The 27,947-nt window shown below is 42.4% G+C and overlaps 1 protein-coding gene across 1 annotated transcript in view; it reads right to left on the bottom strand.

Moving 5' to 3' along the window:
* LOC122795930 (trifunctional nucleotide phosphoesterase protein YfkN-like) overlaps nucleotides 1–27,947 on the bottom strand; it is a 590,353-nt gene that overhangs the window by 342,020 nt on the left and 220,386 nt on the right. The window contains exon 4 of the mRNA XM_044064413.1: nucleotides 22,152–22,299. Coding sequence (XP_043920348.1) covers nucleotides 22,152–22,299 — 148 coding nt within the window. The remainder of the gene's footprint in view (nucleotides 1–22,151; nucleotides 22,300–27,947) is intronic.

The raw sequence follows: 27,947 nt of genomic DNA, 5'->3' as shown, positions 1-27,947 counted from the left end.
CATGCCCCTGTCAGAAGTGCCAGAGCAAGTGTCACCAGATGCATGTTTGCACCATCATGGAGGCACAGGCATGTAGTGAACGTAACACCAGACAGCTTCTCAGGGCTGTGAATGCTACTTGTCCTACTATGCATGACAACCTCCATGATCTTGCTGATGCCCACTGTTATTATGCTGAGGTCATGGATAGATGGTTGGGTGAGATGGTGAGACTCCTCGACCATGGTATGTCAATCCTTGAACATGGAATGTTTGTGATTGAGCATATGGTGGGAGATGGCCGTCGTCCATGTGGAAGGGGGACAGCAGCACAAACAGCTGAGGGTCTATGTGGCCGTGCAACTTCATGCTCTAATAGTGGCAGTACCAGAAGCACAACTGCAGGGGGGGGGTCACTGTCCACACCACAATGCAGCAGGCCATGGACACATGGTCCTGGTCCATCCCAACAGGGATGCAGATCCAGCAGATGTCAGTAACCATCGGGGAGTAGTAGTGCATCTGGCCTCGAGCCTGATGGTGACCATGGGTCCCCTGGCAGACCCAGTTCCCATGTCCATGACCGGAGATGGTGAACTGTACACCCTGCCATGTATGGTCCACAGCTGTCCAATATACCCCTGTGTAATTAGCCACATGATGTGACTGTGTGCATCCATGCACACACACGTCACCATCACAACAAGGTAACCTCCAGACTTACACACACCACCTCTGGGTAGTCCATTTCAGATACAACCCCCAAACACGCACACATGATGTCAACCAAATAGTCCAGCCGAGGCCTCTGGCAAATGCACACCAGACCCTGTGCATATGAGGATATATGTCACAACTGTGACATCCGTACCATCGATGCAGGGACATGCTAATACGGTTCTGATGCATACGGTAAACTTACAACTTAGTACAGTTTAGCAATGTATTGCAGTGTTGACAGCCAAGGTGTTTAATGGTTACACATCAGGGTGTGTATCTGTTAGCCATTATGCATTATTGTCAGCCATTATGCATTATTGTTAACGCTGACTGCATGTGGTCTCCATAATGTATTCTGTTTGTCTTCTTGGTGTCTGTATATCAGCAGGATGTGTCCATATAGACTACAAGGGGTATGTCAGTGTGGTAACACATTGGGTGTGTCATATTCAGGGTACATACATACACAATTGACAGGTCTGTATAACAGTTTTTGCATGTGCTATGTAGCTTACATATAGGGCTGTGGAGTGTATACAGGTAGGTGTATGGTGGCTGACATCAGCACCTCTTGTACAGTGGACTCTGCTAAGTCTAGTGGGTGGAACACAACTCCGACTTGTAATTTCCACACACACAGAGGGTATTGTGTTCATCCAACACACATAGAATACTGTTCACAGACACAGGCACAGACAATCACAATTGCCAGTGATGCTTTTGAAATCTCTACTCATCTAGTTAGTGGTAGTACAGTATTATGCAGTCATCACAGGTGGCACAGAGCTCATAGTGTGAGTTTCCAAAGTACGTGTATAGTGAGTAACATAACATGCCCTTGTAAGGTATGGCAATGAGTGGTGTAGTGGGTGTGACAGGTTTCATACTAATGTCATGCAGGGGTGTACACACTCACAAACACTGCTATACACAGCAATGCACACACACACACACACACACACACACACACACACACACACACACACACACACACACACACACACACACAAGCGTGCCACTACTGTGATTAAGAGCCCTGCCTCTGTAGCTGCTCATTACATACTGTTACACAGCAGTTGCTTCCACACAGTGCTGGGCTTATAGATCTGCTAAGTGTGTACAGATACCTGTATGGTTGATATAAAAAGTGGCCCCGAACAGAACGTAGGACATGTTCTGGGAGTACAATGGCTTAGAACATGGCCACCCAATGGAAATATTCCTCATGCAAACACACACACTCAGGATACTGGTCTTGTGCACACACATACAGACACACACATTTGTCAGGACTGAGAGTAGACCCCTACCTATCTAATTATTGCTACTACACTGTTACATATGTGTTACACATGCCACGGAGATCATAGGTTGAAGGGCATCTCAACATTCTTGTGAGGTGAGGGACATCAGCAGCCCCTTGTAAAGTACAGTACTTTGAGGTGTCTTGTGGAAAGCCACAAAATACTCCAACCTACATCACACAGAAGCTTCATATGTTCACAAAACCCTGTTAGAATACCATTAATCCACCTGTATAACAGCAACATGTGCATTCAGTCACTGTGTGGAACATTCTCCCCCATTTTGTTGGCCTGTCTCTACAGTTTTATAAGAGGTATTTCCAAATGCCCTCTGTGATGCTGTTGTTCGCACACCACCATGAAGTCCCCTTCACAGGCAAGGTAAAGGGGCTACAGCCACATGAAGTACCCAATTATAGCAGTGCATGATATTTGAATAACACCACAGCTGTTCTGCATGCAATTAGCAAGCAGGCAACAATAATTGGTGCACAGGCCATTAGCTACAAAAGGCATGCTGCTGCCTATGCAACACAGATGTGCACCCTACATGTGTGTGGAGAGGGAGAGGGAGAAACTGGGGAAAAGACAACAAATAACAGCATGTAACCAACTATAGTTTGAAAAATACAAAGACAGGTATGTTGAACAAGTAAGCATCTCATGGACTACATTAGAGGGTATGTAAGAATGTGAAAGAGGAGTGTTAACATGTATGTCTCAACAAAGCTTGCTGTACTAATATATTGCTGATCAGAAACTATTGGGTCTGTCTGCAGTGACACAGATCATCGGTAAGGCCTCAGGAAAGGATGGTGCACATATGACTACTACTGGAGTGTGTTGAACAATACTGACTTTGACAATGCTAGGCCAGCTACTGGGATGTTGTACATATCCATATCTAACATGTGAATACAACTAGCATATACGTGTTTGTCTGAGATATGTGAGACACCTATACATGGTATTTGCACAGTAAAGTACTGCTGCAGATGTGTGCTGAACTGCATGTCATATACTGAGCTCATAACATTTAACTTTCCAGTGTTATGCACACTGACCATATGTGTGCCTCATATTTGTAGTTATTTACCTATAGAGTTGTGTTATATCTGTCAAATAGTTGGCAAATCTGTGAAGACTGACATTACAACATCCCCCTTCATTGTCCTCTGGCTTTTCCCATTCGGGATTGCCACAGTGGATCATCTGTTGCCATTTCTGCCTGTCCCCTGAATCTTGCTGTCTCACACCAACCACCTGCATGTCCTGTCTTACCACATCGACAAACCTTATCTGAGGCCTTCCTCTCTTCCTCTTACCTGGCAGCTACATGTTTAACCATACTTTTCCCAATATACTCAGCAGCTCTCCTCAGCACATGTCCAAACTGATGTAATCCTGCCTCTCCAACTTTGTGTCGTATCTGTCCATCATGGCCTGTCCCTCTCATATACATATTGCTAAACCTGTGCACCCGTGTCACACCCAGTGCAAATTGTAAGATCTGTATCTCTGTCATGTGCAGCTCTATCGCCTGTGTTTTTTCTCACTGCCACTGTCTCCGACCCATATAACATTGGTGGACTCACTACCATCTTGTAAACCTTACATATCACATTTACTGGTACTCGTCTGTCGCACCTCAATCCTGACACTCTTCTCCATCCTCTCCATCCTGCCTGTACTCTCTTCTTCATCTGTCCTCCACATTCGTCATTATTCCTAAATGTTGATCACAATTATTTAAGCACATCCACCTTTGCCAAATCTGCCCCATGAATCCTCAACATTCCACAATCTTCCCTCTCATTCACACACAGATATTCTGTCATAGTCCTGTTGACCTTCATTACTCCCCTCTCTACAGCATATTTCCAACTCTGTAGGGTCTCCTAAATCGATTCCCTACTCTCAATACAGATCAAACTTAATGTTATTCCTCTGTAGTTACCACAGCTCTGCACATCAACCTTATTCTTAAAACCATACCCAAGCACTTTCTCTCCACTCCTCATGCAACCTCACACCACGCAAGATATCAACAAACAGTGTGGCTAAACACACCACTGCCATTTCCCCAAAACACCTCCATGCTTCCACAGGTATATAATGTGGGCCAACAGCCTTGCCAGTATTTCTCCCCATCATAGCTAGCCTTACATCTTCCTTGTTAAGCTGTTGCACTTCCTGATTCACCATAGCCACATCATCCAGTCTTCTCTGTCTCATTCTCTGCAGTCATCAGCCTCTCAAAGTACTCTGTCCATGTGGTCAACACACTCTCCTCACTTGTAAGTACATTTACCTTATTATCCTTTATCACCCTTATCTGCTGCACATCTTTCCTAGAATACAGCAAACAAAATCCAGCACCTTGAGTAGGTGTAGCAAAAAACTGATTTATTATCAACAAACCGGTTTCAGCAGTTAGCTTTCTTCAGTGGTATCATATGTAGTTACATGTACGTATTTGTATATATATATATATATATATATATATATATATATATATATATATATATATATATATATATATATATATATATATATATGTAGTTATATAACATGCTGTGCAGCCATATCTCCTAACTATACCTATCAACCTCTTAGTGCAACAGTAATGAACAAAGGCTGTACAAAGGATGGGAAATGGGCCACATATAGGGACATAATCAGAATATTGCTGTCATAACTGAACAGTTCTACAGCAACAGGGTGTGTATCAGCAGAACCGTCTGAATGATATGAGGATGGGAATTCACATGTATGTCATTATTCACTAACATAAATCCTTGGATCATAACAGTAGTTCCCAGACAAATACAAATAAACCGTGGAACAGAAACAAAGTATGGGCCAAACACCTGGACAGTCTGCAAACAGCCAGGCAGTGGAGAGGTATGCTCACAACCCTTTAGTGCAATAACTCTGGAGCTAGCCAGACAGAGTGGGGGACAAAGGCATGACAATAGAGACATACACAAATTGCGTGAGTAGATAAGCTGAGAAGGTTGTTGTACTAACACTATTACTGCTAACATATATTGACAGAAATAGCACCTTAGTGCATTTTTATGCAATGCCCAAACACAAAATTACCACCATAATGAATACAAGCAAATGTAATCTGAGGATTATGCTACCCAATGCCTCAGGTCTGAATCTCAAAATGGACTCTCTCAAACCACTCCTTAAAATGGAGAACATTGACATCTGTGCAGTAATGGAGACCTGGTTTAAGCCTCCAGAGAACACCCCTCTGCTACCAGGCTATACCTCATACCACATGTTTTGGTCCCAAAACCTGGGCTGAAGTCTTAAAGGTGGTGGTGTCCTGATATTCATAAATGATATGCACACCTCCAGAGCAGTAGCCCAAAATAATACATCAGAGATAGATCAGGTACAACTAACACTGGGAAAGACTGCAATCCAGGTTGTAGCCTGCTATACATGCCTCACCATGTCCCAAGACGACCATTCCACATTCCTAAACACCCCAGAAAATATTAAGGTACAAACAAATACCCTTATACTGGGGGACTTTAAATACACAGAGTAGATGGAATTCTGGGATGGTATGGAATATTCATCTGCTGCCCCCACCCATACACAGTCCAAATAATAAGTACACGCTATGCTGCAACAAAATCATGCTAGGCCGTACACAGTGGCCAGACATATACCTATCTCTTAGCAACATAATTGAAACGACTGAAGAGAGCACACAGAATATCAACCAGCCAGTAATCCACATAAATTATTATACTCTGATGTCTTGGACAAAGCCTTCAAGTAGTACAACACTACAAAATATACTTGCCTTGAATACAAGAATCAATTAGCACTTAATGACATATTTAATTCAACAGCCTCCAATTACACTCCTCATTCAACCCCCTAGGGGAAAAAGTATCAAATGTTAGACTGTAAATTGATCCTTTACATAACAATGGTTAATTTCTAACTGTTCTATCAAACTGACAAACAGACTGTTTACAAAACAGTACCCTGTAACCCACTACTGTCCCAATGGTGAAATGTATCAAAATGTACAGCTATAGACCATTTGTGTTTCTAATTAGTAAAATCTCTCACATGTACTAACAGCATATGTTTAACACATTTAATACTCCTCCCCACATAAAATATGTTACAAGGGTATCTAAGAATGTTCTCAATACACCAACCTCTTGACTGTACAGGGTTACACATGTCCAGCCTTTGCACTCATATGTATGGCCGCTACCCAAAAACATGTGTGGGATTCCACAACATCACTGGGATGATAGCACAAATGACAGCACTGAATAATGATAGATCATACCTATCAAACTCTTACTGCATGATATCTGGACAAAGCCTGGCATAAAGTGGAGAACAGAGACCAAAACACAGGGCCCTACATGAAATATCACTCTTATACACTGAAAAAGTTGCTGGTATTACAGGATTGGTTGCAACATATCCTTTATGCGGGATATGAAGTCAGAAACACAAATGGATGTTGCCATTTACTGATAGCAATCACGAGAGTATGGCACTGGTTTGCCAAGGACACCTGTCTGGGGAACACACCAAACATAACAAGCAAACATCTGGCCATTATGTGGATAGCCCTACAGCTGAGGGCTATGCAGACACATAACTTTGTCAGACTGAAATCCATGCAGAACTAGCATGTACACACAGACCCTGTAGAACTATCAGTATTCAAAGCAAATAACAGCAATACTAGCATTCTGTCCCTAAGTCTGGAACCTTCTAAAAACTTTTAGTTGGCCTGTTTCCACAAGTCTTGTTGTAGGAAGTATTCCCACCTGCTGTCTGTAACACTGCTGCCCAAACACCTCAGGGATGTCTCCCTTACAGGCAAGGTAAAGGGACAACGCCCACACAAAGCACTCAATTATAGGAGTGGGTTGCCATGACATTGGCTATTGGAAGAACTACATAGCTACTCTGCATGTAATTAGCAAGTGGGGAACACCAACTGGTGCACAGGCCATCACCTGGTCATGAGCATAAGTTCATATGTTCATAGGTGTGTACTAGGCTAATGGCCCTGAGACTTTACAAGCCTAGCCCACAGGATTACCCTGGTATCATGCCACCCAACCTTAGTTCCTAGTGCCTCTGTCGAGTAGAGCCACTGGAGTAATCCTCGGGGTGAATTTTCTATTTTCTATCTACTCATCAAGATTTCTCTTGAAGAGGGCCAGTGAAGTGCTCTGCCTGACATGTATGGGAAGTCTATTCCATAGCATGAGTAGTCTCTGGGTTATGAACCTGTCTCTCCAGCATGTTCTGTTGATTGTGGTAATAAGGTTGAGGTCTCTGAAGCATGTGGTGCAGAGGGATTGGGATTTCTTTAGATGTAGAATTTCTAAATGAGCTGGGTCAGACATGGCTTCGTAAGTCAGATTGCCTCTAAGTAGCCGATATGAGACAGAGAATAGTTGGATTTTTTTGAGTCTGTCCATATGTAACAAGTGTTTATGGCCTAGTATCTTCTTTGTGAGGTACTTTTGCAGCCTCTCCAGTTGTTGCAGGTGTCTAATGAGGTATATGCCAAATGGGGCATTGTACTCGATGATTGGCCTAATGAGGGAAGGGAGACAATGGCCTCTTTCTTCCTGGATGCAAACCTCTTATTAATTAGATGTGCCACATAGAAGGACTTTCTGACCACAGTGGCGATGTGGTGGTCAAAAGAGAGGTTGCTGTCAACCTGTGTTCCCAGATCTCTTATAACGCCTTAGTTTTCAGTGTACTACCATCAATGTGGTAATTCAAGGGAACCGGGTTTTTCCCAAGGGGGATGATGACACATTTTTTTGGCATTGAGCTTAAGGCCATGGTTCTGACACCAGTCATTGGTGTCACTGAGGCCTTTCTGTAGGATGTCAACATCACTTGGGGAGTTAATAATAGCTCCCAACTTGCAATAATCTGTGAACTTTGTCAGCCAGAGTCCCTTCATGTTGGCCTAGACTTCAGAGAAGTAGATACCAAACAGGAGAGGACCCAGGACCGAAGCCTGTGGGACTCCACTCGTGACTGGTCAGTAGTGACTGGTTGGCAGTCTCACTTGGAGACAGCTACTTTCACACTGTGGGTTCTATCTGTGAGCCAGTTTGCAACTCACCTAGTGATATAGGGGTTGATGCCGGATGTGATGCTCTATGAGGTTGAGAGGTGGGTCGACAGCTCAGGAGCCTGAGTCACCCTGGGAAAGGACAGCTCACATATAACAACCACTGGAATGTTTGTCAAACAGTAGTGACTGTGCCACTGCTAGGCCAGTTAATGGGATGTTGTCCATATCCATATGTTACCTGTGAATACGAGTATGATACATGTTTGTCTTGTAAATCTAACAGACCTTTATAGGGAATGTGCATAGTACAGTACTGTTGCAGACACATTTGTTTCTGAAATATACTGATTGAGACCACAATATGTCAGTCCACACCTTTCCCTCCCATTAATGTGACCCATGACATGAACAAGTCACTTGTAAAACCAATCATCTGGATTCATGTACTGCCCCTACAAGCCTAGACAAGTGTGAGGGTAGCAGACGTTGTATCAGTATGCTGTGTCAGTCAGGTATGATACCTGATGCTGCCATATGTGTCAGTACACTCACTGTGGCCTACTTGGCAACTATATCACATACATGGGGATTGCTGAGGCAGACAGAGCACTAATAGGTTCCAAACATCTGGCTGTTCCAGACACATCTGTAGGGAGGATTGGTATGGCCTGTACAATGGTTTCACATGCTGCATGTGAGGCAGATGCCATTACCACACTATATAAAGTAATGGCATTAGGAGCTGGTCACCTGCCATGTATGGTACACACACACACACACACACACACACACACACACACACACACACACACACACACACACACACACACACACACACACCACTATTCAGATGAGAACTCCTACCTATCTATGTCTACTATAGTGTTACACAGTTATCAGATGCACCACAGAGCTTACACAATTTCACCTCATCCAAAGGTACTTGTAAGGTGAATGACATCAACTACTAAATTAGGATGATTATGGTGGTACACAACACAAAATGTACATGATTCTCACACAAACACTTGCCAGTATTAAGGTTAGAGCTCCTGCCTATCTAATTATTTGTATTACGGTATTACACAGTTAGCAGATGCACCACGCAGCTTACACAATCTCACCTTGTCCACAGGTACTTCTAAGGTGAATGACAACAACAGCAGTAGTAAAGCACAGTGGGTGAAGTGTAATGGGTGGAACACAAATCAAAATTGTATAAGACACACAGTATCTGATTCACACACACAGTTGCCAGTATTAGGATCAGAACTTATCTAGTTATGTCCACTATAGTGGTATGCAGTTGTCAGATGCACCACAAAACTTATACAAATTCACCTAGTCCAAAGGTACTTCTAAGGTGAATGACATCAACATGGCTTTTAAATTGGAGTGAGGAGAAGTGTAAAGGGTGGTACACAAGTTAAAATGGTATAACCCACACAGTACATGTCTCTCTCTCTCTCTCTCTCTCTCTCTCACACACACACACACACACACACACACACACACACACACACACACACACACACACACAGTTGCCATTATTGGGATGAGAACTCCTGCCTATCTAGTTATATTTACTATAGTGTTACGCAGTCACTGCACATGCTACAGAGCTTACTGGACTTACAACTGGCCAAAGGTGCTGATAACTGTACAGCTTAGGTAAAGTATTACAGGTGGCAGGAAGTCTGCCTTCAGTTGCTGCCATGCATCTTGCTAGTTCTTTCTGTCTTGTATTTCAAATAGCATTACAGCTTTGCAATTCAACAGGTTATTGTATCAATAAGTGTATCACACCTGGGAGCCATCAGCAGTAGTCATTCATCACAGAATTAGCCCCTGTACCTGCTACTTATGACCACCTCTCCTGGCATTATTGAAGTGCGTTTTTTCTGTGCTTTCACCTATTAACCTGGTGCACTTGTCCATTCTGAGGCACTGTTGCAACTGCCTCATGTACACAGACAACCTTCTCCTCTAAACTCCAAACACTCAGACCAGTGCAAATTACCCCTATATCACTAAATGTGGAAATATGCACTCTTCAGCAAAGACTGGACTAGCTGGTCAAGAGGATGAGATTAACACCGGCACCACACCATGTGGACCATATAACTTGCTACAACGCCCACTATGACAGCTCTGACATATATTGAAAAGCCACCCACCCACCTTCATAAAGGCACTCAATGGACATTTACACAAACAGCACAGAGCAGCAAGACAGACACCCACTCAGACATCATGACAAAGCACATGCCAAAGGACACATATGTCACCTACACAGTGTGCTCCTCAACCTAAGATCCTATGGCTGACCACATTGCACAATACAGTGATCATGAGTGACTCTGTACTGCGGCACAAAGATGTCCCACTCACTATGTTAATTATGGAGGAGGTAACAGCCAACTTTGTATCATGTACCAGCATCCGACACATGACACACCCAGTCAGGCCACTCCACAACAGCTACAAGTATCACTCTGTCATCATCCATGTGGGCGTGAATAACCTGAGACACACACCCATGGGCATGACTTGAGACATCGTTGAACACTCAGATTATGTGGTCCAGGCTGGTGTGACTGTAGCCCTGAGCAATATACTGCCATCAACCTGAATGATGCTGCAGTACTATCAACAGATAATTCACTGCAACATTGGCTTACGTGTTGTGTGTCATTCTCAGGGGTCCAGTATCTCTCTGCTTGGGATAACATGATTGACAGACCTCAATGCCTTGCCAGAGATGTCCTAAATCTGTCAGCCCTGGGTGTCCAGGTACAGGGTAAGTGTCTTGTCACCCCTACAGTGCCTTATTAGGGAGTGTTGCAAATCAAATAACCACCGTAACAGCTAGACATGTATGCAATCTGAGGGTCATGCTGCCTGACAGTAGACATCTAACTGTCAAGATGCAGTTACACAAAGCACTCCTCAGAGTGGAGGACATTGACAGTTGTGCTGTAATGGAGAGGTGGTTCACAGCAGCAGACAGCAGCCCTGCACCAACAGGCTATGATGCATTCCACAGCTATCAGCGCAACAACATGGACCACGCCTCCACAGGTGGTGTTGTCTCCATATCCATAATGGATATGCACAGCTCTAGACTAGTATCCCTGCATAATGCATCGGAGGTACTTCCTGTAAAATTGACTTTGAGGAATAGTGCAATCCACACCATAGCCTGTTATCGGCCCCCAGCTATGTCCCTAGACTGTCAATGCACATTCCTCAACACCCTGGCATCTATGTACGTCCAACCCAAGACTGACATAGTAGGAGACTGCAACTACCCCTCCATCACGTGGGGAAGGTAGTCAAGCACCAGTACACTGGCCCAACACTTTATGGAATTCATCACTTCCAGTGGCGTGGACCAGCTCATACTGACCCCCAGTAGAGGATGCAACAACCTTGACATGTATCGATTACTTACTTATGGGACTGTTGCTCGACCACAGTTGTCAATCTCTACCTGGTCAGATCCAAACATAACGTACTCAACATGGAGCACAACATCTTACCCACACCCCCACAAAGGTAACCACCTTGCAAAACCTCTCAAATGCTAACATCGCAGTCATAAAAATGTGGTGGATGACTTCACTGCACCCATGCCAATGGGATATAGTTGCATGACTGTCGCATCATACACATATGCACTGCACAAACATGTACATGGATGCATGGTAATGGCCACAGACAACATAACACAGACACTGTCCTCCAAACACTGGAAGCCATTGTGATGGTCCCCTGCCATTACTAAAGTGTACAACAGAAGGAAGGCACTGCTGCAGAAAATGGTGTTGTCCCAAGATTTGTAAACCTCTTATTAGCCTCAAACAAAACTTGGGATCCGTCATGGAATCACCTACAGGCAGCTATGAAGGCAGATTTGCAGCAGACACCGATGACAATCACAAAAGCCTTTGATAGTTATATCAACAACCTCAACAGCAATAACCACAAGTGCTGCGAGTTACTGCACAATGCTGATTCCTATCCTAACACAACAGATATTGACCACAGTCTTGCCAACACAGTCAATGCCAGCTTTACCCCTCCCCCCAGGGGACAAACACAATGGCAGATGAATGCCAGGCACCCAGCATTACTGCAGGTCAGGTTAGACCTGGATTGTCCACAGGCAAGGATACAGCTTCCATGGGATCCCAACATATATGTGGCTGTGTTTTACATGACATTCAAGGAGACCTGGCACCACATCTGTGTACCCTGGTCAGTCACAGCCTCACCTCAGGCTTTGTCCTTCCAAAATGGCACACTGCTACAGTCATCCCTCTCCATAAAGGGGAAGCATCTACAGACCCTGGGGATTATTGGGCCCTTAGCCTGATAAGTCTACTATGTATGGGTATGGGCACATCATCAGGGGCCTGACTGACCAAGATATGGGTGATCTCCTAACTCTGGACCCCACACAGTTTGGCTTTGTGAATGGCACATCATGCCTGCTCAACCTGGTTGATGTCTTTGAGTGAGTCACCAGGGTTGTGTATGACAGTAAGGCACTGCATACAGCCTACCTCAATCTGGCAAAGGCTTCTGATACCATTCCTCAGTCAGAGATTATTGGTAAACCCAACAAACTAGACATCCACCCCATATCAGTGGGTGGTTTGCAAATTGGTTCACAGAACACACAGTGTGACAGTGGCAAACACCAAGTCAGACTTGCAAGCAGTCATGAGTGGGGTCCCACAGGGATCAGTACTGGATAGTGTCCTGTCCAGCATCTACTTCTCAGGAGTCCAGCCCAACACAGAGGAACTCTGGTTGACAAAGTTCACAGAGGGCTGCAAGTTGGGAGCCATCATGAACTCCACAACGGATGCAGACATCCTAAAGAAAGGTCTCACTGAGACCAATGAGTGGTATGGAAACCATGGCCAGAAGCTTAATACCACAATATGCATCATTGTCCCCTTGGTAAAACACTCAGTTCCCAGTAAGTTCCACATCAATGGGAGCCCAATGAACACTGTAGGCATTATAACAGATCTTGTGACAGGTTGGCAGCAACTTCACCTTCAAGCACCATATTGCCACTGTGGTCAGGAAGTCCTTCTATATGGCACATTGCATTACCAAGGGTTTTGCATCCAGAAAGACAGAGGTAATGATCTCTGTTTACTATTCCCTCATTAGACCACTCCCCTAGTATTATGGCCCATTTGCCATGTACCTCACTAGACACCTGCTACAGCTGGGGAAGCCTTAGAAGCACTTCACAAAAGGGTTCCTAGGCATTAATCACACATCCTACACAGACAGACTCAGCAGAACCAAGCTATTCTCTGTGTCATATCACCTAATTAGCAGCTATCCGTGGTTGATTTACAATGCCATGTCTAACCCAGCTGGTTTAGAAATGCTACACATAAATCCATCCACACCACACACTGTAGAGACTTCTACCTCAGTACCACAATCACCACAACATGCTGGTGGAACAGGCCCCTCACCAAGGAAGCGCACATGCCCTGGAATACACTTCCCATACATATTATGCAGAGCACCTAGCTCAACCTGTTCAAGAGAAATCTTGATGGGTGGATGGGTAATAGACAGTTCAACCCAATGAACACTGCAGTGGCTATACTTGATACAGGCACTGGGACATAGCATTGGGTGGCACAATGGCAGGGCCCCTCTATGTGCTAGGCCTGTTAAGGCTCCTGAGCCATTATCTACTACACACTTGTGAACCTATAAAGGGAATGACATCAGCAGGACTGATAAAGTTGTGCAGTGGGTGTTTAACCTATCAAAATATTTTGTCTTACAAACAGATACACATACACACACCCACTTGCCAGACGTGAGGGTAGAACTCCTACCTAACTAGTGATTTGCACCATAGTGTTACGCAGTTACTACATGCACTACAGAGATTACTGGACTGAGAGTTGGCCAAAGGTGCTGATATGGGGAATGACATTGGCAGGACTGATAAAGTAGGGCAGTGGATGGGAAACATATAAAAACACTTCTACTTACAAACATACATACCCACATTTACCAGAAGAGTAGAACCCCTGCCAAACTAGTCATTTCTGCTATAATGTTAAGCATTTATCACACACACTACTGAGCTTATAGGGCTGACAGTTGGCCAAGTTTGCTGATAAGTGACTGACATAATCTGGACGGATAAGTTGGGACACTGTGAAGTGTTGTGGGTGGGAATGGCATAAAACTATTTCACTTATAAACAAACACACAACTCCCTCAGTGTTGCACACACAGCTGTCACACACACACATGTGTACATTTGGAAGGACTGAGATTAGAACTCCTACCTAACTAGTTATTTGTAATAGGTTCATAGGTTCATACTAGGCTATCTGCCCTAGGGCATTTATAAGCCTAGCCAGAATGTGTTTGGCTTTCGCCACCCATTTTAAATTTATTTTGCTATGCCCTTTTTCGAGGTTAGTATACTGTGCCTCTGTCTAACAGTGACACAGAAGTGATACCCGGGGTAAACCTACGATCTCCCATCCACTCATCAAGATTCCTCTTGAAGAGAGTCAATGAAGGACTCTGCCTAACCTGGACTGGGATTTTATTCCAGAGTGAAGGGAGCCTCTGGGTTATGAACCTGTCCCTCAGGCATGTCCTATTTATTTCAGTGCTGAGGTTCAAGTCTCTCGAGCATGTAGATCGATGGGATTTGGATTTTCTGAGGTGCAGCATGTCCATTAATTCTGGATTGGACATGGCTTTATACGTCAGGCACAGATCGCCTCTGAACAGGCGGTATGCCACTGAGTAGAGCTGGAGTTTCTTTAACCGGGCAGCATATGGCATCTGTTTGAGCCCTTTGATCCTCTTGGTGAGGTACTTTTGGGGTCTTTCCATTTGCTGCAGGTGTCTGGTAAGGTACATCCCAAAAGGGGCACTGTACTCAATTATGGGCCTGATGAGGGATGAGTAAAGAGGCACGATGACCTCCCCTGATCTAGATGTGATTCCCTTCATGATTAGGTGGGCTATATAAAATGTTTTTCTAACCACTTTGGCCACGTGGTTGTCAAATGAGAGATTGCCATCAACTTGGGTCCCCAGGTCCCTAATTACTTCTTCTGTACTTAATGGATTACCACCTATGTGGTAATTTGTGGGCACTTTGTTTTTGCCAAAGGGGATGACTATACACTTTTTGGCATTTAGCTTGAGGCCATGGCTCTGGCACCAGTTGTCTGTTTCTATGAGGCCCTTTTGGAGGATGCTTGTGTCGGCTGAAGAGTCGATTATGGTGCCCAGTTCTTAGTCATCTGCGAACTTGGTCAGCCACAGTCCTTCCGTGTTGGCCTGTACCTCCGAGAAATATATACCGAACAAGAGAGGTCCCAGGACTGAGCCTTGTGGGACACCACTTGTAACTGGTTTGGAGTCTGACATAGCTCCAGCAATTCTAACCATGTGGGTTCTGTCCTTGATCCAGTTTGCAATCCATCTAGTGACATAGGGGTTTATATTTAAGCTGGTGAGCTTATCTATAATGCCCGAGTGGGGTATTGTATCGAAGGCTTTTGCGAGGTCCAGGTAGGCTGTGTGGACCACCTTCCCCTCGTCAATGGCCTTGGTGACTGTTTCAAAGAAATCAACCAGGTTTAAGAGGCAGGATCTGCCCTTAACAAAGCCGAACTGGGTAGGATCCAGTGGCTGTAGGTCCCCAATATCTTTATTTATGAGGTCCATGATGATCCTTTCCATAGCTTTGCAGACCAAGCTAGTCAGGCTTATGGGATGATAGTTTCCAGGATCCGTTGAGGCACCACCTTTATGGAGAGGGACCACTGTTGCTGTACGCCACTCTTATGCAGTTATTGCACATGCCACAAAGCTTATGGGGGTGAAGCCTGACAGAATGCACTTCTGCGATGACTGATACCTGCAGGACTGCTAAAGTGGGAAAGGGGGGGTGTACTGGGTTTGAATGGACCCAAAAGCCTATAGTTGTGAGCACACACACACACACACACACACACACACACACACACACACACACACACACACACACACACACACACACACATACTTTTACATTTGCCACAATGGAGATTAGAATTCCTACCTAACTAGTTATTTGTACTACAGTGTTATGCAGTTATTGCATGCCCCATAGAACTTATGGGGTTGAGGCCTGATGGAGGCCACTTCTAAGATGACTGGTATCTACAGGACTGCTAAAGTGAGGAAAGAGGAGGTGTACTGGGTGAGATAAAACTCCTACCTAACTAGTTATTTGTACTATAGTGTTAAGCAGTTATCACACATGCCACAGAGCTTATGGGGATGGATCTAACAAAAGTGACTTCTATGGTGACAGACATCTTCAGGACTGCTAAGGTGAGGCAATGGCAAGTGCATTGGGTGGGGAATGCCTGATCATTCTTAGATACTACTGACATGTCTCTAAATGTATGAGCATGCCCAGTGTGTCCTTCTATAGTACATGTGGGCCTCCATTCCAGGAATTTTTGTACTCCTGTCCAGTTTGTTTTGTGCTACGGCCATACCTGTCAACCTGCTGGTGCAGGACATCTGGAGATAGCGTATCAAATGTGGGGACAATGGGCCATACAATGGATTGACAATTTCTCTCAGTAATGTATGGGTTGCAAGGGTTACATGGCTGGTTTTAGCAGACATCTGTCATATATGCCATTTGACACTGTCATGTACTGTTTCAGTACCTGGTGACATACCTCCTCAGATCATCACAGTAATTTACCAGAGGAATACAGGATGGATGATGCACACACAAGGTTTATGGGCCAAATGCTATGAATTCTTGCACTATACAGCCTGTTGAGGGAAGTTCCTACAAGCAATTAACTGCTGGTGCCATGGAAATGGTCCAGCACCTTGGGGATATATTACAATGGTGGAATCTCTGTGCATTTATGCTCTGGCTTGGTCTGATTTCCAGTCCACAGTTGGGTAATATAAGTAAGACAGGATCAAGGTGACAGGCAGACTCCAGATAGATTTGTAGGGGATAGGATATGTGGGTGTCTGTGTGTGTCCTGGGCAGATATGTTTGCCTATAGCTACCAGTATTTTGCACTGGGCTCTCCTCAATGGTTGACTGCACTTGGAGGGTCTTGTGTGCATCTGACTGTTTGACCAGCTTGGAGGGGTGTGTGCTTGTCACACATATATGTATGGCCCACCTCATTTTTCTTGGATGGCCACATGTTGGGATCAGGATGTTGCATAGGATGAGTGATCAGGGAGGGGTGCGTTACTCCCCATGCCTGTGGCCCAGGGTTCTGTGGGTGCAGACATGTCACCATCTTCCACGGTTATGCCTGACTGCAGTGGGTGCATTCCCATGTTTAAACTCCTAGCCCTGCCTGTCGACTGTACGGAGTATCACAGAATGTCCACGTCCATGACTCATATATCTTGTTGGTTACCCAAACAAGTGTAGTTTTCCAGCCAAATTGTTTTGCAAGTCACTCAGGGTTGAAGTCAGATATTACAGACAGTTAACACTGCAGTTTCAGACTTCGTACCCATCAGACATTCTATGCTACTACAAATCATTCCATCAACTTTATAACATTATTAAAGCAATATTTCACAGGTGTCCTTCTCTTTGGACCTTCATCATCACATTATTCATGACTCTGTTCCGATTTCTGGCTCCCTGAGGCTAGCAGGTTTGCTTCTAGTAGTTGTCAGCATGGCCTTTCTTTGCATTTTGTGGACTGTGTTATGTTGGTGTTGTGGACCCCATGACACTCCCTAAAGGGCATTGTGGGTGAAGGCATAGGCATTTGCCAGAGGCCTATATGCCAGGTGTGACAGATGCAGGCCATCTGTTGCAGGGCAGTGCATTCTGATGATCATATGTTCCCAGGCTGCCAGCAGGAGACACCCCTGGGATGGCACCAGTAAGTTGACTGTGGGTGTTACTGACAATTGCTTTCTCTTACTATTGTGACATCAGTCTGAGTGACAGCTGAATGCTGCATAAGTCTAGGAACATGTTACTGCATTTCTACGGGACTATGTGGGGGTGACACAACTGTACACGATACACATCTGCACAGACTATGCTGATATTTCCTTAACATTTTGGTCACATGTAGCATAATGGTGTGCCTTATCTTTCAGACTACAGGCATAACAGTATCAATCACAGGTCAGATTGTTCTAGCATAGACATTTGTAGTTTCAGACTTCTTATCTTTCAAAGCCATACTGCCACTTCCAGACCTGCTGTGATATCACTGTGCAACACTCTGTGGGTGGAGATTTCATGGATGTCACCATGTGGGGACCTTTGTCAGGCATTTCTGTATGGTTGTCTACAGCTAATCTGCTGTGTGGTGTTGGTAGTGGGTATGGATCCCCCACTTGACCACCCCCCAGTTATTTGGGTCACCACATATACTGCAGTGGTATTTGTCGACTAGGGTGGTATTGCATGGTGTGGGTAGGGCAGTACTGGGGATACACATCCTACTGTTCCACAAAGCTGTCAGTTGTCTGCTGCTATCCCAGTTATCCACCCCATGCCCTTACATGCTTGATCACTACCATAGATATGCTATGAGAAAATTCCACTCCATTATTTTAATTTGTTACAGAGACTGGTTACCTTGTGCCTGCAGCTGTTGTGAGGCTGGTGCTTGAGGGCTAACTATGTCAGATGTACACAATATACTGCTTATACATGATCAGGTATAGGTGGTGTGATGTTTGGCATCCATTTTACTGTGTGTGCGGGTCAGAGAGAGAGAGAGAGAGCTCAGTCCCTGGGGCCCTACAGTGTCAGTGTATGTGCTATGCATTGCCTCTTTGCCAACACCAGGGCATACTAGGCATGCCTCCGTCTGCCTACAGAGGGCAGGCTCAGGATATTCCTCCTTCGAGTCACTCTGTGCCTGTGGAGGCTTTGGCAATGGTGGGGGGGGGCTGAGTGGCACTTCCCCATTTTGTCCCTGCTGCAGCTGTTTCCGCAGGATCATATTGTGTAGCATGGCACATACTATGATCATGTGTGCACATGTGACTGGGGAGTACAGCAAGGCTCCACCAGATATGTCAAGGCAGTGGAACCGTGACTTCAGCATCCCAAACACACACTTTATAATGATCCTGGTTTGTGCATGTGCCTCATTATGACATTCTTGTTTGTGTGTGCGTGTGTGTGCATTTCGGATGGGTGTCATCATACATGGCTCCAATGCATAGCCAGCATCCCCCACTAAATGGCCATACAGGATGTCCCCCTGGCAAACCACTGATACAGCTGTGAGGAATGCCAAATGTGGGAGTCGTGATAGCTTCCAGGGCAGCCAGCACACACATTCATGACAATGCCCTGGGCATAACACACGACCTGGCAGTTAATGGACTGGAACCCTTTGCGGTTTATGTAGATCCTACCCCTGTCACCAGGTGGTGTTTTGATGTGGATGTGCATGCAGTCTATGGCACCCAGTATCTCAGGGTAGTCTGCTACATGGTGGAAGAGACGCATATTGCCAGTCAGCTCCTCACAGGTGCTGGGGAATTTAATGTGCTCCTTGGCATATGGTCACATGGCATCCAGGAACTGGTGGAGTATCCTGGATGCAGATGCCTGTGAGACCCCCATGATAACCCCAGTTGGCCTTTGGAAAGTACCTGTAGCTAGTATTCTTAGAGCTAAACATACCTTGGTATCCACTGGGATAGGTTTCCCTCTGTTTGTTCTGGATGTGAGGCAAGGCCGGCACAGCTCCGAAATTTGTTGCAGTATGTCCTTGTCACCCTGTAGTGCTCTACTATCTCCAGATCATGTAGCCCCTGGTAGGTTACCCTGGGCCTGACCACTCTTTCTCTTCCTCCTCATAAGTCTGGGGTGGTTGTCAGCACTGTCCTCTTCACCACCTTCAGCCTCTTGCACATACTGATGTATGAGAGCAACAGCAGCCCCTAACATTTTGTTAGGTAAAATTTCCCTGTCTGTGTACACCGGTGGTGTAGAGTTTGTGGGTAAAAAACAGACTGAAAGGTGTTTACATAGTTTATAGTGGTGTGCTGCAGATGCTGCCTGTGTGATTGGCTGAGTATGATACATTCCACCTGCCAGTGCCTCTGTTCTGCTATTTCCCTTTTTTTCTTGTTCCACTTGCCACTTCCTGTATTTTCTTTCATTCTGTGGTTTAAATTCCGGTGCACGCCATGCACACCCGTTTAGGCAAGGTAAACAAGGCTATACAGCCTCGGACACACCCCCTTGCTTACATATACATAGTGCTACCATTTCCTGTGGATTTTTTTGTTTGTTTTGTTTAAGTCCCAGTGCACACTATGCAAATCCGTTTAGCTAAGTTAAACATGTTTTAGCAGAAATGTCCCTCCCTGGATGCGAACACAATCTTCATTTCATGGTGTCAGACATTACAACCTCAGGCACACCCTTCCTTGCTTAGCTGTGCTTAGCTAAGCGCAAACCCGGGCAATAGTGCTCCAATGTGCTTACAGCAAGCATGACACACCCCCTTTTGATGTCATTTACTTCTCACACTTATACGGCCGTATTAGAGCACCTACATGGTTAGGTGCAGTCTGACACCTAGAAGAAATGTGTCATTCAGTAAGATTTCCCTCATTTGTATACCCCACTACTTTACTCCATAGTTACTGCACTCACACTGAGCCTTTCCTCTTAGCAACCACTGTTCCCTGGTATTGTTTTCATTCTGCATGCCATTGACTATAATGGCAACATGCAGATTTTCCTGGAAATTGCTTTTTCACATTTTTTTTATTTTTGGCACAATCCCATTTGCATGCCGCTGCTGCCCTATGCTTAAATGGCTGAGATCAACCAAAAATAAATAAATTAAAGTTTGATTTTATAAAAAGTAAATTATTTTTCATGCCAATGGGTATATAGTTGGCCATTGGCATGCCTACTAACTATAATATATGCTTTCTTTCGAGCTGTCATGCCTCCGTTTTTTAATTTGCAGAAATGTATTCAGCTACTAGCTGAATGCATTTCTGCTTTGTGCATTGTTCAGGCACGGACAACTACCTGCTTCCTGGATTACTAATTTACCTCATTTGCATGGTTTTCACCAGCAACTGAGGTAATTAGCATAAAGCAGTGGTGTCTGTGCAGGAATAGTGCTACCAGGCTCGTGCATGTCAGATCTGCTGTTTGCTGAATCGCTTGATGGCCATATTCCATGCAGCAGCTGCTGCACTCTTCCTACACTCCGTGTATGGTTTAATGAATCCCGGGGTACAACTAACAAATTACAGAAGTATCAATATTGTTATATAATACAAAATTATACATGCTCAAATCATAATGGGTGCAAAGGAAAATCAATGAACAATGTAAAAGATTAAGCATATTTACAGGCAGAATAAATCTGTAACTCTCAAAGAGGCAGTAAAGAAACAGGAATAAACTTGTTTTTTATACACTAACACATACCAGCATTATAATTACTGCACTAGTATGAACTGGATGTCAATGGGGCATGGGTAACTGCCAAAAAACAGACTAGTGAAATACAGATGAAGGTAATAGTATAAGGTACATAAGTAAAGGCATGTTATGGTTATCATAATTTAAATCTAAACAAAAAAATGCAGTAAATACTGCAATGCTCATCAATGCACTTGTTTTCTACTGAAAGAAAAAAACTGAAAAGGAAGAACCATGCTGTTGTTAAACTCAAGGTCTGATATTAATATTGAACAAGTATGCAGAGCTAGAAACATTAGGAAATTTCTGGAACTAGAAAGATAAAAGGGAACTCTTACCACTTGTTGTGAGACTAATGGTATATATCTACAGAAATGTTAATTTCAATTGTACAGGTGTCTACGGACCTCTTCTAAGAAATAAAGTTACTCTGGTCCACTTCTAAAGAAGTCATGCCTTGAATAATGTAAAGGTGTATTGCATATAAACTGAATGTTTACTCCAGCAATTTGGTATGTAAGGAATTAGTAAATAAATCAGTATAAACCTGAATTCAGAAGTGCTATTTCAGCATGAGTGGTTTCCAGCATCGCATTGGTAATCAGGTTTCCCAGATTGCTTTCTGATTTTCTTACTGTGGTATAACGTCCATCTAGCTCTATGTCTGTTTGAAAAAGTACCTCTTTCAGCATGGGCTATAAAAAATTAAACATTTATGCTTAATAAACATTAGGTCATAAACTGAATTTCATTCATATACTGTGAGTTCTTCTCACAAACAGTACTGAAATGTACCTGTTCTGGTAACTTATAAAATTGTTTTCTAGACTCTTAAACAAAAACAAGAAAATGGAGGCATATTCTTCCCTTTACTACATTTTTTTACCTGTCACCTTCATTTCTTTCATTTAAATTTATCGCAGAATGTTAACCTTTATCTCCAGTCCTTCACTAACATTTCTTTGCACCCTTTGGCATATACCTGACCAGGCATTTGCAACAGCTGGAATGGACAAAGAAGTTCCTCACTAAAAGAATGATGTGTAAATAATATGTCCTCTGTGGAAAGCCTCAAAGACCTGTCCATGTACTCAGTCTCCTACAGACTACTGAGAGGTGATCTATACTGAACCTACAAGGCATTCTCCGATCCAGCCCTGATGGATCTGCAACACATTCAAAAAACAAACAGCACTAAAATGACATGATCTAAGGATCTAAACCTCATCTGTGACATAAACAAAACATGTTGGAGGGACAGGTATATGTCTTAGAAATGACCCCTTCTCTAGTACAAACTCTCCATTCATGTGAAACAGAGCTCTTTCCTAAGCCTATTCCAATGCAATTTGGGCCAATGGGTAGGAAATTGCAAAATTCACCCCTGACATGTTGCCTGTTATGGACAGGGGCAATTTATAGATGGCCCAAGCAACATCCAAGCCACTGATAGCTGGGAAAATTGGGGCATGAATTGCTAGACTTAAAAAGGCTCTAGGGCAGTTAACTTAGTAAAATCCACAGTCCTATAATCCTATAGTAAAACTGATATTTTGGTTGTCCTTCCAGTTTTCACTATCCGGTCACCAGCTGAAGATATTAAGCCCCAGTAGATTCCAAATATGCAAAACTACAAAGTAAAATCCACCAGTATGCGGAACCTCTGTGTCTTGGGAATAAACACTCTCCTGCTCAATCGCAACAGTTGCGCTATCAAAGTAAACCATAAAATGCAACGTAGTAATGATTCCAAAAGATGTAACATAAATCCCAAAGATGGATAAAAAACGATTTATTGAATCCAAACTTAATATTCAAATGTAGTGTTAAGCGCTTTCACTTGTACTACAACAAGCTTCTTCAGAACACTGAAAACTAAATCCACTAGTCTTTAAATAACTTTTTTGGTGCCAAAGCAGTTCAAAATTGCCCATCCAATTTAAAGACATATAAACATAAAATAAGGTAAAACCAAATTATGTTTATAACACAAATATGTATGCTTACTCTAAAATATATTAAAATATAATAATGCTATTACGTTAATGTTACAATGTATTATCCTTTCAAAGCCAGAAGTGGCTTAATAGATATGAAATCATTTAAACCAGGTGGAGTAGAGGCATCTGTGAATATTTGCCACCATAGTTCTTTATATGATAGTATTCCCTTAAAGTCTCCCCCTCTTTGATCTACTGACACAATGTCTATAATAGCAAAATTAAAGAAATGACTGTCATCATATTCTTTTATGTGTCTGTATAAGGCATTCTTTTCTTTTCTTAATACTGTAAAGATGGGAATAAATACGTCTATCCAATTTCCTTTCAGTTTTGTCTATACAGAATCCGGGGCATGACATATATAAAGCTCTATATATGACCATTTTAGTTTGACAATTTCCTCTATAAGGCTTGAGCTTAGTACTATTAAAGTTGTTTAATACTATATTGTCCCCCTGGAATATAGTGTGGCATTGATTACACATACCACATCTAGAAATATTCCTAATATTAAAAGTCTTGCACATAGGACCTCTCTCTAAGATGTGTTTTATATTTGTTCCAATTTTATTTACAAATCTCGGACCTCTTCCTAAAATAGAGACAACATCCTGGTCAGCCAATATAATGTTCCAATTGACAGTCAAGATTCTCTTAACCTTGCCTATATGTGGGCCATATTCCAATATACATGTTCTGTCAAATGAACTACTGTTTTTGTTTTTATGTTCTTCACTATATACAGCTCCATTGTTATGTAAATCACCTAAGAATGGTATATATTTTTCCCCCTGTATAAGAATGCCTTATACAGACACACAAAAGAATATGATGACAGTCATTTCTTTAATTTTGCTATTATAGACATTGTGTCAATAGATGAAAGAGTGGGAGATTTTAAGGGAATACTATCATATAAAGAACTATGGTGGCAAATATTCACAAATGCCTCTACTCCACTTGGTTTAAATGATTTCATATCTATTAAGCCACTTCTGGCTTTGAAAGAATAATACATTGTAACATTAACATAATAGCATTATTATATTTTAATATATTTTAGAGTAAGTATACATATTTGTGTTATAAACATAATTTGGTTTTACCTTATTTTATGGTTATATGTCTTTAAATTGGATGGGTAATTTTGAACTGCTTTGGCGCCAAAAAAGTTATTTAAAGACTAGTGGATTTAATTTTCAGTGTTCTGAAGAAGCTTGTTGTAGTACAAGTGAAAGCGCTTAACACTACATTTGAATATTAAGTTTGGATTCAATAAATCGTTTTTTATCCATCTTTGGAATTTATGTTACATCTTTTGGAATCATTACTATGTTGCATTTTATGGTTTACTTTGATATCGCAACTGTTGCGAGTGAGCAGGAGAGTGTTTATTCCCAAGACACAGAGGTTCTGGTGGATTTTGCTTTGTATGTTCGTTGTTATTCCACTGTACAATATTGTAAATATGCAAAACTGGAGGCCATGTAAACAACTGCACATGATCTGTCATGGCAGTTTGTCATTGTGTAGATTATCTAGGCAACACTCCTCAAATATGACAGTGCCTCTTGTCGAAGAAGCTGTTGCTTTTTCTTTGGAAAACTGTACAAAAGTAAATGCAAAATTATGATAATTTCTTTCTTCATTTTGCCAAATGGCAAAAGTATTTATTTACCAAAACTCGATTATAACATCTGGTGTATATAAAATAAATCACTATACATATCCAAGATTATACAGTGCAATAATGTTTTTATTAGTCTTGTTAATCCATTCCCACTAAATACCTTGAGTGACCATCACATTACTTTCAGTTTTCTTTTTAAAAATATAAACTAATCATTAAACATTATTAACCAAAAGCAACTATATACAAAGAGATCCTATTTCACAAAATAAATTATTATAATACCCTAACTTCCATTTGTTTTAACCATTTCCCCTAATTTGCTCAAATGTTGAATGCCTTTACTAAAATCTTTGTTCACAACTCCATGCATCCATTTTCTACTGTACGTTTTGAATTAATTCCCATTTAGTATTATAATTGTTATGTAAGTTTCTCTGAGAAATAGCATAAAACATAATAATGACTTCACAGTTCTGATAGATGACAAAAGCTCATTTTTGCTTTCATTTATATTACTTGGAAAAAAATAACCAGGAAGTAAAACAAGTTTCCTGTGTCAGGGGATCAACTAAAATCTGTACTGCATGAAAAAAAATTACTCCTAACAGTGGCATTAAACATGCAGTGCATATATATGCTCCAGCTGATTGCAGTGCATATGTAGGCAGCTGGACCCTAGACCATAAAGACAGCTTTCTTTATTTTGCCATGATATGAAGGTAAAGTACTGAAGGCATCTTATTGTCTTGAAAAAGACACATCGAATAAGCACCAACATTCACAGATGAAAAGGACTGATATCCAGAAGAAATGGTTTGTTAGAGCACTTTGATTCCAAAACAACAGAAAGAGCCTAATGTGAGATGCATGTGAAGTCGATCTCTTAATCTGAATGTCTGTACATTAAGTAGAAAGAACAAGAAACTGATCAAGGCATATGTACAGCACTTGTAACGAGATTCAGGGCTTGAGAATGATGACCCATGTGCAATTACACTTGGTGGTAAAAAAACATTTATTTAACATAAGTAAATTGGTTAGCATTACCCAGTCAAAACTGTAATGAACACCAGGGAAGCTTTGGGCACTAAAAAAAAAGTGACTGGAAACAGTATCACTTTGCAAAAAACAAGTAAGGCCTATATACTGCCTTACTCTAATAAGCTGGAATGTTGACAGAGCCAGGAATTATGACAGAGGTGTTAAACGTGATGAGAGAATCCATTGAAGCTTTGATGGAGCTAATGAAAATCACATGAGGCGATATACTGCATATCAAAACTGTGATGGATAGCCATGCCATGCAATTGTCCTCCATACAGGCAACCTTACTGCAGCAATGTAAAGAACTGACCAAACAGAGGGTGATGTTGGCAAAGCAAACAATGGCAGTTCAAGACCTTCAAGTACACTCACTTGCAACTACAGCAAGAGGCCGAATACCTTGAAAATAGAGCACATGGGAATAATTTAAAATAATGTAAGAGTAACAGGGCTGCCAAAAAAAGTAAAAGGGGCAGAGGCAATAATATTTATAAAAAAGAATAATAGTAGAAAAAAGCAGCAAACAACCCACAAGGCAAATGCTCCGTTGTAGATGAGATAAATCACAAATACTATTGTAGGTATCACAGAGAAGCAACCAGGCAGTCCCAGTGAGTTTAAAAACATAAAACCTTTAATTACGCAGCACAAACACGGTAAGTGCTTTCGCTAACAAGCTTCTTCAGACCATAAAACATAATAATAGAGGAAAAACCTTTTATAAAAATTGAAATACCATTGACCCAATCACAAAAAGGAATTCCAAATTAACTGGAATCAACTTTTAAAGTGACACTCATATCATTCAAAGATATGGATATGAAGCAAATTGTGTGCATAGATATATATGTTTTTATATTCATATATATGTATATATATATTTTTATACATATTTTATTTTTATTCTTGTGTATTTTTAGTTTTATAAATATGTGCTTATGTTCCTTGTGTACTTTTAGTCTATGCACACAATTTGCTTCATGTAGAAATTGCCTCAGGTTTACTAACAACCAGTTAATTCTCAAAAAAACAGATATGGTATGTGACAGATGTACTTACACAATGTCACAAAACTCTCACATAAAAACACTCCTAGTGTCAATCAGATTGTCAGTAGTACACACACTGCACCCATCACACACAATTCAAAGCAGACAGATAGACCTACATGTGCTGAGGCACTTAAATGTAACCTTCTTAATCCCCAAAGACCTCCTAGATGAAGTGCACATAACAAACACCCTTCACAACCCCGAATACACTCAATCAAAACATCACCCACATCAACACATACAGCCACATCTCATGGATCCTCTACTTCTAAGCCCATAAGAAAAAGTACCACAGAATCCAACATTCTAGTAATTGGAGACTCCACTGTGAGGCACACTGATATCCCTCTCACCAGGCTGAGTAAGAAAAAAGTCATGTATAATGGCTTATCAGGGACGAGAATCTGTCACATTATGCACACACTCAAGTCATTGGAACACAAGTACCAGTATGACTCAGTCATAGTTCATGTGGCTATAAATGACCTGAGATGCACCTCCCTAGACTGTATGAAGAGAGATATCATGGCACACTTGGAATATGTGTCCCAGGCTGGTATGAGCCTAGCATTGAGCAGCATTTTACCTTCTCCAAGGATGATGCCACAATA

Source organism: Protopterus annectens, chromosome 2.part2 (assembly GCF_019279795.1).
Source record: "Protopterus annectens isolate FY-2018-M chromosome 2.part2, PAN1.0, whole genome shotgun sequence".
Taxonomy (NCBI): Eukaryota; Metazoa; Chordata; order Ceratodontiformes; family Protopteridae; genus Protopterus; species Protopterus annectens.
Note: the sequence above shows the minus strand (reverse complement) of the source record. Positions and strands in the feature narration are given on the sequence as shown.